The sequence below is a fragment of the Micropterus dolomieu genome, linkage group LG22 (assembly GCF_021292245.1).
Source record: "Micropterus dolomieu isolate WLL.071019.BEF.003 ecotype Adirondacks linkage group LG22, ASM2129224v1, whole genome shotgun sequence".
Lineage (NCBI taxonomy): Eukaryota > Metazoa > Chordata > Actinopteri > Centrarchiformes > Centrarchidae > Micropterus > Micropterus dolomieu.
This window is the reverse complement of record NC_060171.1, coordinates 11910882-11925358: the sequence shown is the minus strand read 5'-3', so window position 1 is coordinate 11925358 and position 14477 is coordinate 11910882. Positions and strand designations below refer to the sequence as shown.

General features: G+C 41.9%; 1 protein-coding gene across 4 annotated transcripts in view; it reads right to left on the bottom strand.

The window, feature by feature from the left end:
• LOC123962509 (A disintegrin and metalloproteinase with thrombospondin motifs 20) overlaps positions 1 to 14477 on the bottom strand; it is an 88323-nt gene that overhangs the window by 45016 nt on the left and 28830 nt on the right. For all 4 annotated transcript variants that reach the window (XM_046038678.1, XM_046038677.1, XM_046038680.1 and 1 more), the window contains 5 exons: positions 12853 to 12994; positions 12210 to 12314; positions 1646 to 1791; positions 1172 to 1353; positions 193 to 329 (listed from right to left, as the gene is read on the bottom strand). In XM_046038678.1, the coding sequence (XP_045894634.1) occupies positions 193 to 329; positions 1172 to 1353; positions 1646 to 1791; positions 12210 to 12314; positions 12853 to 12994 (712 nt within the window). The remainder of the gene's footprint in view (positions 1 to 192; positions 330 to 1171; positions 1354 to 1645; positions 1792 to 12209; positions 12315 to 12852; positions 12995 to 14477) is intronic.

The following is a 14477-nucleotide window of genomic DNA, read 5'->3' as shown; positions in this document are numbered from 1 at the left end:
TGAATCATGTAAAAGTATGAGTAGGCTGAGCGTGTTAAGTTTGTTTTTCTGCAAAAGCCAAAATGTAACTTTGGCACAGATAAATCATCATGAGAATAAGTTAAATTGACTTTGATGTGTGTGTGTGTGCGCGCGTGCATGTGTGTGTGTGTGAGTATGCATAAGCTCATTATTATTAACAGACAGATATACCCTGCAGAGGCCTTGAACACAGATGTCGAAAGTATCCATCCCACATGGCGTGCCGTCGATGACGCGATCCTTCAGCTGATAGTACACCGTAGTACCAGCAGCCCGGCAGAAGAGCTTACAGCGATCCTTCATGAGTACTGGATGGAGAAAGAAAACAAATAATGGAAAAAGTTGAACTATAGCTCATTAATTTAATGAGACTAATAAAATAAAAATCCTGGACAATAACAGAAAAAGCCTAGAAATGACTTGCCCATCCTGATGAAATAAAACAAAACATTAACACTTCACATTTTTAATTTCATACCCAGTTACATTTTTTGAAAAGTTCAGCAGACTCTCGCTGAAACTGCCAAATTTTTATCAGTTGTTTGGGAAAATCACTTTGTGACTGACAGCGTGCTGGCTCCGGGGCTTGGCCTGTTTGCTTGTACAGCATCAATTAAATGAATGAATCACTTGCAGTAACTTAGACATGGTGGTCTTCGCCAGATGGTAATCTCATGTAGCTGGGCAGTCCATCTTGGCAAGGAATGAGATGCGGCTGCAAGAGAGAAAGCTGCCAGGTGGTTCATATGGAAGGGCTGTGTGCTATAATGCTGCTGTTGCTTTGTGTCAACGAAAGGTTTACGCCAGGCAGCTTTTATCATGCAGTGCGTTAGATACAAATGCAGTAGACACATAGAGATCACAGAGTTGCATGTCTTGGCCTCCACATCCCTCCTACACACAATGTGGACTTGCTTGAGAAGTTTACACAAGCCCAAGTTATCATTCACATAGTGACTAACTGAGTTCAGGCAAAAACTGGAGACATGCAGTATTTAAGTTAAATGCACCAAGCTATGCAATGTATGTATCACTGGCTTCAGACTACATTATATAGCTGGATGTAAATAGTATCCATCTTTGATGTTGCAGCTGAAGTTACCACAAGATATTTAAATTACATGCTTTAGGATTACATTGGCATACTCACTGCCACTGTACTTGGGGATCCAGCGGACGGTGGGAGGTAGACCATTGATGTTGAAGTGCTTGCCATCAAACTGAGAGCACTGCTCTTCACGGAAATCTCTCCATCCTCGTGGGCATGGCTCAGTGTTGCAAGAGCGAAACTTCATCCTGCGACCCACACAGAACTTCCCGCCATTTCTGGGTCTAGAGTAAGTCAAGACGGATGATAAGGAGCACTACACTTATTTGACTGGTGCTTTGTGACACACATAAAGCAGTTTACATTTCAATCCACACAAAGGAAACAGGACTGCTTAAAATTAGGCTGAGACCTACTGAATCTGACATGCAGGTTTGTTTCTCACTTTAGCTTGTATACAACTCTTTTTCAGGCATGACTGCTCTCTTTTAAACTACTTTTCTTATTGGTTCAGTCTTACACATATTTATAGTATGTAATGGCTTTGACTGTCATAACTGTCAGATTATTTCTTACTCAGGCTTGTTGCAGTCTCTGCTGGTGCTCCGGGTTCCTCCACCACAGGACCTGGAGCAAACACTGTAGGGCCCCCAGGGTCCCCACTCCCCGTGAACAGGTTGCAGGTCCAACTCCTTGTTTACACACATCCCGTGTCTGCAGTACTGCGTGTGAATAGACACAAACACACATATAGATCCTGTTAAAACACAATGACTGCAACTCATCACATTGCAGAACCAGTAGTGTTGGAGCTTGGAGTAGTATTCTTTTTTACCATCTTCATCGTTTACAAGGTATTTCTTAAAATAAATCGTAATTCAGCTATTGTTTACCCTCACTAAAGGCAATGGCATCGAACTCGCTGTCACACTCTGTCTCCCAGTCCCTCACTCTAGCCACATTCCCTATTCTCCAAGCCCAGCTACATTGTCATTTTCCATCCATCCACCAGATACTCTGTACTTTCACTCCATTTTGTGGCCATTCCCTACCTGTCCACCACATGCACGTTTTCGTGTCAACCACTACGTATACCAGTCCAGATCCTTTATTCCTTTGTCAGTTTGTCCTAGCTGCTATGTTACTGTAGTGCTTCTGTCACCCAAACCTGGCTGCCTAACTGTTCCTGATGCACAATAATAATAATAATAATAACGGTACAGTGTTTCCCCTAGGATGGAGTTGTAGCAGCGGAGGTGAAGCAAAATTTTTGTCTGAATATAAAACCCCAACACAACATGTCTCAGCAACGTTGCTCTTGTGTCCATGAGCATGCGATGCACCTTAGAATAGCTTAAAACTGCAGTATTTCCTCAGTTTAATGTGAGCTTTAGATGAATGTTTCGGTAATGGTCGGGGGGTTTGGGGGTCCTCCCCCAAGAAATTTTATGTTTTCCAATGACAAATATGTAAATTCACAACATACTGGGACATTATTTTCACCATATCTCTGAACAAATAGTTGGAAAAGCTAGAACAGATAATAAAGAAACAACACCTAAAGATCAGTCTAATGGAGGAACTACAACCTTTAGATCTAGAGAAAGCAATTTGGTTGGTTCTGTTGCTCCACAGTGATTTTACAGTGATGGCACAGCATGTTTTGTGCATCACCCCTAAGCCTTAACGGTAGGAAAACACTGTTAATATGACCTCAGAATCATTATAGATACGACAGTTCATGTTTGCCTTTTGTGTCTTCATTTTACAGCTTCTGACATTTATCTGTAGACATTACTATAAAAAATAGGCAACATGAGAAACCTCCCTTCTAAGATGCATTTTATTTGCAGTAGGCAGTAATAAAATACAGCTTCCAGTTACTTTCTATAAAGCTAATGTTAAGGTTTACATAGCAGCTATGTAGCTGCTGTTGAAGCTTTCCTGCTCAGCTGCGCAGTCTGAAGAGGAGGGGAGATGTTAGCAAAGTTAGCGCTAACCGGCTTCACTTTTCCAGCAAGTGGAAAACAACAGACTTTTCTTGGTCTTGAGAAGCTAACACACTGTTGCAGACACCGTACATTTATTGCCAGAATATTTTCCTCCGCTCGCGTTCACCGTCACTTTCTGCCGCTCGGACAATCAAACACTCGCTAGCACCTCCCGATTCTGCTCTTATAAAACCATCTGTCACGTATGTTCTGCATAGAACGAGGAGAGGAAGCGAGCCGAGCATTGAGTGCGGGCGATTGGAAAACATTTGTAGCGCATAGTTTAATGATCCTGGGAAATTTTAGTAGTGGCGGTCGTGATTCCGCCGCTGCTGAATGCATATAGAGGAAACACTGCGGTACTAAAAGACACTTCACATAGATTAAAATACATAGGTAAAAAAGGTAATTTATAAACAATAAAATATATATGTATAACAGTTCAGTTCGTGCTCTGTCCTTATCACAAAGATAGACCATTTAATGCAAACAATGGCAGTTCGAGACTCGCAACATTAAAAAATTACTGTTTCACAGCCGCTTTGCACAACATCACAGTTTTGGTCTTCCTGTTTTCCATAAAGGGTACATTTCTGACTGTCGGATGCAACTCATCAATAGAAATGGCATTATTAAACACAACATTAATTTAGCTACAAAAACACAGTGAAAGGAAAACCATTGGCAATGGCACAGACAATGGAGAAAATGCAGTAAAAAAAGTATAATTGTTTATCATTTTTAGCTTGGGTTGTAAATAGATAACTATATACATACATATATATATATATATATATATATATATATATATATATATATAAATACACACACACACACACACACACACACAATACATTACATAATACAGATCTTTCATACAGTAGATCCACTTTGACGTGGAAAATAAGGCGCCTGGTATCAGTATGTGCCCACTAACCAACCTTTGCCAAGAAGTGCTAACATTGCTTTCATAAGCATAGCACGGCAGGCCTATTCCCCTTTGTATGCAACCAAATCCCCTTCTCAGTGACTAAGATATCGAAGGGTCCTGTTCACTGAAAGAATGCAGGACAAGACGGCGTCTGTCTGGGTACGTAGCCTGCCGTCCAGGCACACAAGCACGGGGAGCAGTGGCACCATGATAAGGAAACTCTAGAGTTGTGATAACAAGAGGAACAAAGTTCATTACTGGCTTGACATCAGAAACTCTCTTCTCTTGTTTAGCTGTTTAACTACTCGGGTACACAGCTTTTAACCTGTAACGTGAAAAGAAGGATGCTCTTTGCAGACACTTAAGTTTGTTACTTTTCACTGTTTGGTCTGTGAGGTTGATGCACAAGTTGTTACTTCCATTGCTAGCTATTTCCAGATTAGAAATGCAACTACTATCATTTCAACTGGCCACATGCCCATTCCACTAAAAGACATTCAATCCCCTACTCCTGATAATAAACTAAGACCGCCTGTTCTGAATACTTTTAAAAAGTGAGAATAGAACCATGTGAGATCCGCTTCAGTGGATTTTCATAATCACGCTTATAAACCAGGGAGGATATCAATCAAAAAGTCATCCCCTGGATACCGGCTATTCTGGCCAGTTTCTGCTTTAAAATTCACCTTAGGGGAACACCTACAAAAGTGAAAAGTCATACATACAAACACATGTAAACATACAGAGAATTTGGCACAGCTGCCTCTACTCTCCTGGCCTAGTTTGCATGTGTGTTTTACGCACTTGCGGGTTTAATGATGGAGTGTAAAGTCTGTGCACAATGACATACAGGTGTTAACAGCTGCAGGGTATGGACTAAACAAGCCACAAACATTTCCATAATCCAGACCTGATTTGAGTAATGACCAGGGCCTTCTTCCTGTCTGACTCCACTGTAATGTAAACTGAAGGCACTGATAATGTTGTTGGAGCACAAACAACAGATTTAGAGAACAATTAAAATAAAATGCACTGAAAGGAATGTGATAAAACATCCACGAGTGGAATTGGTTTCCACACTACAAAAAGGCAAACAGGTGCTGGTATTTGTTGGTTGAGCAACGTCTTTAAGAATAACAAGAGCTAAACAATTGGAGTTCATAGAATTGTCAAAGATATTTTTTTAAGAGTTTTCCTTTGTCACAACAAATAGTTTCCCTTCCCTCACATCCCCTTCCCCCACCTAGGCTTAGAGACCCCTAACCCGGACGTGAGCATCCCCTCTATACCTCCTCTCCACAAACACCCATCCCCCTTATCCCCTTATGAGAAACTGCAAGGGCAATGCAGGGATCACCACAGTGCAACCAGGCAGCAGGACCCAAGGAACTGTCAAATACAAGGCGGACTGTCTGTCAGGAGGACCAAAGCTTGTGTAAGCCTCTGAGGCATTCCACTCCCCCCACTGTGTGTTTACAACCGTTTTGTTTGGCTTGAAAAGGTGATGTGGGTAAAAAGAAGAAAGACGGAAAGGGGGTAGTGGAAGGGAAAATACATCTGTGCGAGATGATGTATGTGTGTATACGTCTGCAAATGCAAGCATGCACACGACTGTGTCTGTGTGTGTGCGTGCGCACATATGTGGTGAGAGTGATTGCTCAGAGTCTGGAGGCATCTGGGGGCCACGCTCAATTCTAATTAGCCTCTCTTTCCGAAGTGCACAAACACACACCCTTGGAAAACGCATAGGTGAAAGGCAGTGCTTGGCAAAGCTCAACAAGCATTAAGGACACTGGCAGACCCTTTCCTAGAAAGTATTTCAAAATTTGCCCACAATTGGGAATGTGGTGAGACATTTGAAGGTCTTGTGAGAGAAACTGAGAAACCTGTCCAGCTGTGACTAACATGTGTTTCAAATTAGGAATTTCACAAAGACACACGCTGACTCACCAACTCATACACATATATCACATCCATGCATTTTGCCAATAATGTATACACAGGGAGACACACACAATACCTTTACATCTATGCTCCCAAATAACACACCAAAAACAAAAAAAAGTTTAACCAACTCAGCCACACAGCCACAGAGAGTCACCAACAGCATGATAACCTCACAGTGGGAATAGTATCTAAGGCATCTGCTCTGAGCTCCTCAGCTGGCTGGTTTGGAAGTTAGCGCCCTGTAATTGCCAGGAAACTGCAGAGAGCACCTCATTTCTGAACCCAAGCCATACATCACTGCAGGAATGAGAAGGCAGAGATTTAAAAAGCCCTCAGCTCTTTCATTTTAACGCGGCCATTTCCAAAAGGCACATCTTTCATGTTGGGGTGTCTTTTACATGTCTCACACTTGGCTCAGAGTTCACTTTGGCCTTGGCCTGTTGAGGGTTTGTGTCTTTGTCTCTTATGAGCCCTCAGTCCTTTCCAATGCAATGAATTAAGACAGACTGCAATCCGAAAACAAATAAACATCTAGAGTCACTGGTCAAAATGGCACAGACCACTGCTGTTTATTTTCAATAAGGCATCATTCAATATTACATGTCTAATAATTTGACTTTGAGATGAGAGCCGTCAGAGAGACAATGAAGCTATACATTAGTGAGCTCTCTTTGGGTGGCAGAGGACTGTAAATAAATAAAATGACAGTTGTTATTATAGACTGGATTTACTTTACATTTTTACCCTGTTAGTTCCATATTTCCTCTTTCCTTTGTGTTGAAAGGGCATAAAAACAGGACAGGAGGAAGAGAAATAACGAGAAGCAGGGGAAGGGCAACAAGAGACAGCAAGAGAGACAGCAAGATGCAACTAAACCCAACCAACCTGTTTCCTATACTGTTTGTCCACTCTCTGTGATCCCTCCTTCCTGCACATCTTTCCAAGAAGTGTAAAGGTTGTCATTAAAGTGAATAAGTAGTTTGGCCCTATCAGCTGTTCATTGCACATGCACTTTTACTGTTGGTCTTTCTCACTTAGCAGTTGTACAGAGATGATGATAAGACATACGTCTTCTAAAACCTGCCTTAATCAATATGTTTTGTAAAAACAATGGACTAAAAGATTGTGTGTAATGTGAAAAGTGTCCCTTAGTAGTGATAAACCCACAGAGTTATCATCCAACTCAACAGCTCTCTAGAGATTTTAGCCTCTTTTGGCTCATTTGTTTTGTTTTTAAACCAGCATTGATTTTTTGGTTCACTTGGGGGCAGCACAATAACCTGTAAACAGCACTTTGACATACAGTAGGTCACCGTATAAAGTTGATATGAAGACATGTTAGCGTGGCTTTTTTACACAACAAGCAGACACACAGCAACATTGGCATTTATTTGGGGTTTTGTATATCTCCACCTGATGAATGTATGTCTAATATTCACTCTCCTTTTAGCTCTGCTAAATGTTCACCTATGTTCACCTGCTAATCGCTAACCATGTTTATGCTGGGCTGGTAGTACATAGTAGGCTTTGCAATGAGAGTGAATAAAAACAGTAAACCTGTGGTCCCTAAAACCCGAACAATAGCGCTATAAGCTTAGAAATACTGGGGTTACATTTGTCAAGTGTCAGATTCAAAATAAATGCTAATCTTGCTCTACGGCTGCTAGATGTGTAAATAAGCAATTATTTGCTAACAACTTTATAAGGTAGGTTCAGGTTACTTTATTTGTACCCATGGCTAGATTTGGTAATGTCAGAAGTTTTCTTTATTTAGCTTCTTGTGGACTTCCTGTCATTTTGTCATTATTTACAACTTTTGCCAATTTACGATGAATATATCACTTCACACAGTCATCTGATTTTAATAACTATGTATTAGGGCATTCATTTTTGCCACATTTAACACACCACACTATAATCATGCAAATACAGTACATCTTCTTCCTTCTACACAGCCAGCAATGAAAGCTCCACTCACTGGCTACCGGACACAATAATTCCATCAGCAAACTTCATGAATGCTAAAACAACAATCCCCCTGTTAGTCCAAATCCACAGATATGTCTGTGTTGATGGCAAATCAAAGTGGCAACATCCTGCAATATCCAGAGATTAGCTGAGAGTGACACTGATACCAGTCTCACAATCCCAAGCTCCAGTACAAGCACAGGCACACACACACACACACACACACACCCACCCACCCTGTGTCCGTGCATCGTACGACAAGTCTGTCAGACTGCCAGGAAGCTCCAGCCAACACTCACCGCCTCCGCCAACAGGCTCCATTCTGCCCTGGCTTCACTTTTCAGGACCTCACTATCTCAGTCTAATTGGCTGAAACCAGAGCAGGTCGTCATTCTTTTCTGAGGAATGTTCTGGAAATCAAAAACAACTTCCCATTTATTCACTTACACTAACCACTCAATTAAGCCCCTATTAAGAGTAGCTGGGAAAGCATTTTGGGTTTTACACTAACTTCAAGAAAAGCTCAGCAAGTAGTCATTGTATTGAATGAACTCAAAAACACTGAAGTATTTTGTTCATTTTGCAAGAAATTCAACCCCCCAAAATTTGGAGCTTTCAGTCGACAATAAAATGAGAAAAACACGAGAACAATACGAAGTTTAGCAACAAAACGCCACAGTTTATTCAAGCTCCGTCACCACTTTTTTTTCCCTCTGCCACCCACTGAGCGACGACATGGTGAGAGGCAGCGCAGGCATCTTCAAACGGTGGTGATGTGCATACAGGACCAAGCGGCCCCTGGCTGTGGCTTGATAGTCGCTTATTGACCATGCTGGCTGGCCCCTAATCTACACACACACACACACACACACACACACACACACACACACACGCTTACACTTACATTAAATGTAGATCATTCTATAAATACAACACACATGCATATATGCACACACATAATCAAAACTCATACACAAACAGACACACAGGCAGGATCCTTTTGCGTGAGAGGGGCCGAAAAGGGAGAAAGAGCAAGAGACTAGTGGATGGAGAAGAGGGAGGGTGGTGGCAGTATTTATAGACAACAAGTGATGGGATGCCCTCGTTAGTGCATGGCCCACTGAGCCAGATGACAGACGCGCCGCCAAGAGGTCATGTGACCACATTACTCACTCCGGTGCCCTGTAAGAGGGCCCGTTATAACAGAGAGGGAGCAAGGGAGGAGGGAAGGGAAAGAGACAGAAGAGAAGAAACAGAGAAAGTCAGAGGAGAAGGGAACAGAGGGGGAGAAAACTACCCATGAACCCTGTAGCGCCCACTGCCCTATTTCAACTAAGCTGTATACAAACAAACGTTTTTTTTTACCCTGTATTTACGTGCCTCCCACTTTTTGGGCATTGACCTGAATTACCCGATGCGGTCACTACTCTGTTTCGTAACCTGATAGAACAAAAACTCTCCCCAGACAACACAGGCACAAGCAGTGACAGCTAGCCACTCAGAAAATCTAGTTTTCACGAGAGATGACATTTCCTGTGTAATCGTATAGAATGACAGCAGGATTTGGTCTAATGATGCTACAAAAGAGATGTTCAAAGGGGAGCTATGGTTGCTAAGACAATGCCTGCTGATAGTCTACCCCCATTGAGGCCATAGCTGTAATCCTCTAGTCCTCCCCCACCTCCCAGCTCGACCTAAGACCCTGTAAAGCTTTAGACCTGATCCTCATGACTTCTTTGTAGAAAGAATGAGAAATGAGTCTGGGGAAGAGATGAGAAGGTGTGATAAATGGCGTACATTAAGGATATCTAGGAAAAGAGAGACACGCAGTGGACGGATGCAAGAGAGGCAAAAAGAGATACAAAGATAGAACAATACAATACTGACGCAAGAGAATCATAAAGAATCACCTGGGTTAGCAGCTTATCAGACTTTTGAGGCTGGCCTAAGGATGAACACAAACATACTCGTGCACACACAAACACACATTCCAAAATACCACATAAAAGAGCTCTTGTGTGGGCAGGTGAGTGTTGGTACAGCCCTCCCCCCTTTCAACTCACGCTACTTCAAAAAGCACCCTGCATGAAGATGAAACTGGGCCCTCTGCACTACAAACAAAGGTGGTGCCTCTACTCAAACTCAAATGACACTGTTGGTCTGTCAGTTGGTCCACCACTTTGGTTAAAACTGAAATATCTCAACAACTATTGGATGGACCGACATGAAATTTTTTGTACAGACATTGATTGTCCCCAGAGGATGTATCCTAGTGGCTTTGGTGATCCCCTCATCTTTCATCAAGCACCACCATGAGATAAAGATCTTTGGTTCTTTAGTGAAATCTTTCGACAACTGTTGGATGGATTTCCATAAAATATGGTACAGACATTCGTGTTCCCCTCAGGATGAATTTGTCTTAACTTTTCATCTCAACATGCAGTGACCAAAAGCAGCTAGCAGCGTTTATCTGACTATATTTCAGTGTGAAGTAGGTCTTAACTACAAATGATTATATGTAACTTACATGTCTCAAAAAAGTTCACCTTTCAAACTAATTTAACCTGGTTTTAACCCTGATATCTAGGCATCTTGGACCTGCAAATTGCCACATTTATAGGGTTTCAATGAAGACCAGACATCTATTGTTATCTAGCTAAGTCAGCTCAAATTGGGTTTAGGGTTTGTAGCTTATTAAAGCAAACCACTTGATTAACACCATGAGTCCTCAACTGTTTCTCCCACATACAGGCTGAGAGCAGTATGGGAGTTGCTATCCCAGGACCATTACTGTTTAGTCCGGTTGTTGTAGTTGGATTAAGATGTTAGCTATTCCCTGTTAACCTCTCCTCACTAGACAGGGCTGATCCACGACCTAACATGGCAAAGAGGGAGATGGTGCCAAATGAAAGGATATAAGGGATATGAGACTTACATGGGCCCACACTGCAAAAGACTCCTGGAGGGCAGAAGGTTAAGGAGTGAAGAGAACCCTCCTTCTCTCTCTCCCTCTCTTTCTCCCTCACATGCGTGTTACGAATGCTAAACACCAGCCGACCACATCCTCATCCCCCCCTCACCTCCTCCTCACTCTCTTTCCCTGTTCTCCTCCCGCCTCCTGGTCTGCAGAATCACTGATGTGAGATCTTTTGTGAAAACACTGGCTGGCCTCAGCCTGGGCTCTGTTACGGCCTGACCACTGACCCACTCACCCGCCTTTTAAAGAGGTTTTAGGGTCATGGGTTCACAACAAGGTGACTCAACTGTGAACGGCGGGCAGCATCCTCTTTCAAAGGGCCCACGTCTTCACCTTTCCCTCTCAAGACTCTCTCTCCCTCTTTTTCGCCCCACTCTGTCTCTTTTCTTTCCTTATTCTTTCTTTCTCTTTCTGCCCCCCTCCCCTGCAGCCCTCCTTTCCATGTATCCTCAGTGACTGACCCGCCGTCTCAGCCCTAATTAGCATAGCATCCCAGAGTGAGGAGAACATGAAGGCTAATGGGGGTTGGGGCCCCGTAACAACACTGAGGGTAAAGCTTCAAGTTTCTACTAGGGCCATCACCTGACCACATTTACATGGGTTTGTGTAACCAGAAAGCAGGCAGGACAGTAATGGATGATAAATTATTCCTTTTCCTTGGTAGAGGAAGTGAACTAGAAGGGAAATGATTCAGGATTGAAAGCGGCACTGCATGGGAGTTTTGGCTTGGTGTCAGTAATGTATTTTGTCTAAAATGCAATGAGGCCAGCTTTAACAACAATGCATTGGCAAACTACCCCATAAAAAGAGGATAAGGCATTTCTTGTGAGATACAGATGCATTTTATCCCACCACACGCAGTGAAGAAAACATTTTGGTATGATTTCAGGAGACAGTAGAGTTAAGGAATTCTGTACGTTGTACAATAAAGTGACTGATTAACTAACAATACAGTGACTGACCTAAACATAATATAATATACAGAAGGTTTGTCTCTTTCTGTTGCACTTTTCACCTCGCAAAAGGAATCAACTGTATATCATTCAATAAAATTCACATCCTCATTCATCATAGGTGTTGTTACACAGCGCTACAATACTGATTCCAACAACTTGACTACGGCTGTATTGCGACCTACACATATACACCCTAAATCGACAGGCCTTGAACATGAACTGTAGCCTATGACTGTAGCTCAAAAAGTGTAACACTACTTACTAAAACATCTGTGAGTAACTTAAAAAGTATATGCATTTTTATTAAAGAGAAGCCAACTCTGATGTTCTTTTCATAAAGCAACACAGATCCACACGTGGACTGACTTACCATTCCATGTCCACAGTCAGTCCCATCAGCCAGTGGCATGTGCTGTGTGCGACATCCTTTATGGTCCCCCTCTGCACTTGTACACCACAGCCTCTTGCACTGTTTCTGTGGCAGAAAAAATTGAGCACTAGCAATTAATCATTTTGGCTCAATAAAACAGCTGAATGTGAGAACATTATAGATAATTTTCAGACACATGCAAAATACACTTATGACTAGAAATGTTTAATTTATTTAATGACATTTTAACTTGTAGAGCTGAAGCACAATCTAACAGCTATTTCCTCCCATATCTCCTTACTTCTTTTGGGAGGATGAGTGTGTGATATGTGCAAGATGCATTTTAAGCGGCACAGCATCAGATTTTACTTGGTGGATGAGCATTCAGAAATGGGGCTTTATATTTTGGTAAAATGCACGTTATATATTCTGCATCGGAAGTGACAGATTAAATGTATTCCACTGTAAATAAAAACAAAAGAATCAGAATGACTACACATAATTAACTGACTACAGTTTCATATCTGTTGGCCTATATGAATATCTGATCTGCTTAAAACGTTTAAGGTTTCCACCTGAAGTCTTATTTCTTCACTTTTTCAGTGCAGTTTGGCTTGCTTGCTTTGATATCAAGCTAATTTACCATGTATGGGCAAATTTGGGAACCGGGTCCAAACATCAGTTCACACTGCCGGTTGGCATTGTAGATTTGACCAGGGAGGAGGGTGGGCAGCTCATATGTCCTGCCTACAGGCTCATCAAGAAGGCACTCCCCATAGCCAGTGCTTAAAAAACAAAAAGAGAAAAAAAATAGAGTAAGAATGTGTGTACTGTAAATGCAAAGAAAAGAACAAACCCATACAAGTGCGTACACAACCAGACATATGCTCAAGACAAACCTTTATGTTATGAACACTTTCAGGATAGTCCAGTATTTTCTGACCAACATGCATCAACATGTATCATCATATTTCATAAAAGTAAAGTAAACATTACTATGTCATTGTCTGTGATCATCCTTAGATGTGTTTTCCCCTGTGGGTGGTCTGTAAAGTTACCTAACGAAGAGACTGATACCACTTCCACTCAATGGCCTGTTAGTAAATGCTGTCATTATGAAACTGGAGTCAGGCGCCACAGACTGAATAAAACAGCATTCTGATACAGGCCTGAAAAGGATCTGCATCCTGACCACATTTTTATCTGAGGTGTATTGCAATGTGCTGTTGAAAACAAGAGAATTTTGAATCATAAAGCACCACGATTAAGTTACATAAATCAATGCCAACACCGGCATTAAAGTAAAATGACAGATTGTGCTGTATATCAGCCACACCCTGAGCCATGATACGGTAACAGAGACAACAAAAGCCCAGCTGGACTGAATGTATGCACCAACAGCCTGCATATAAAATCAGTCTTTACGGTTATGAAAAAGCACAAGTCAAACATGTTAGCAGAGTAAGCCAAGCCTCAAAGGATCTCTTCTTTTTTTTGTTTACTTTTGAAAAAGGAAACCGGCGGACGAGACATGTACAGATGTGTAATTACACAACATGTCTGCATCGCACTGACAAATTTAATCCGGAATTGAGCTGCTTAAACACCTGCTCCATACAGCACCAGCTGATGTGACAGGCCAATAATAACACAGGATTATCCTGAGTTACCGTCACTTTGTTTCTTTCCCCTTTCATTTCCATAATGTCAGAAAATGCAGCAAACAGCGCTGGTTGGCAGGGGAATGATTGCATAAGGAGCAGTGGAACACACTGTGAGTGAAAACTATAGAGCAGCCTGTCAAGGAATCATACAAACAGTCCCATATTACAGCATCTTTCAGCAGTTGGTCATCTGTCTAATCAGATGATTATTATTTAAGACCAAGACAGACAGACAGAGGGTACAGGGGTCAGTGTGGTCGTTTTTTAAATGCAACGCCTACTTTTTTTTACATTTTTTAAAGAATATCAGCAGTGTGGATTTGAGACAGTGAGACAATTCCTCCTCTGGCACCAGAGGGGATTCTACAACTGCAACAACTGATGACTTAGCTGACTGTTGTGTGCTTGTCATAAGAGACTAAACAATAATAGTTTCCATGTTCACCATACTGGGTGTCCCTCAGCAAATAGTCTACTCATATGTCAGATTGATGGTCTTTGTAGAGGGTTGAACAACACAGAGCATCACTGTACAACGTTTGATCAAACAGTGCCAAGTAAACTGCAGCATTTCTGTCATGTCAGAGTTTTGTCTTTGAAAGCA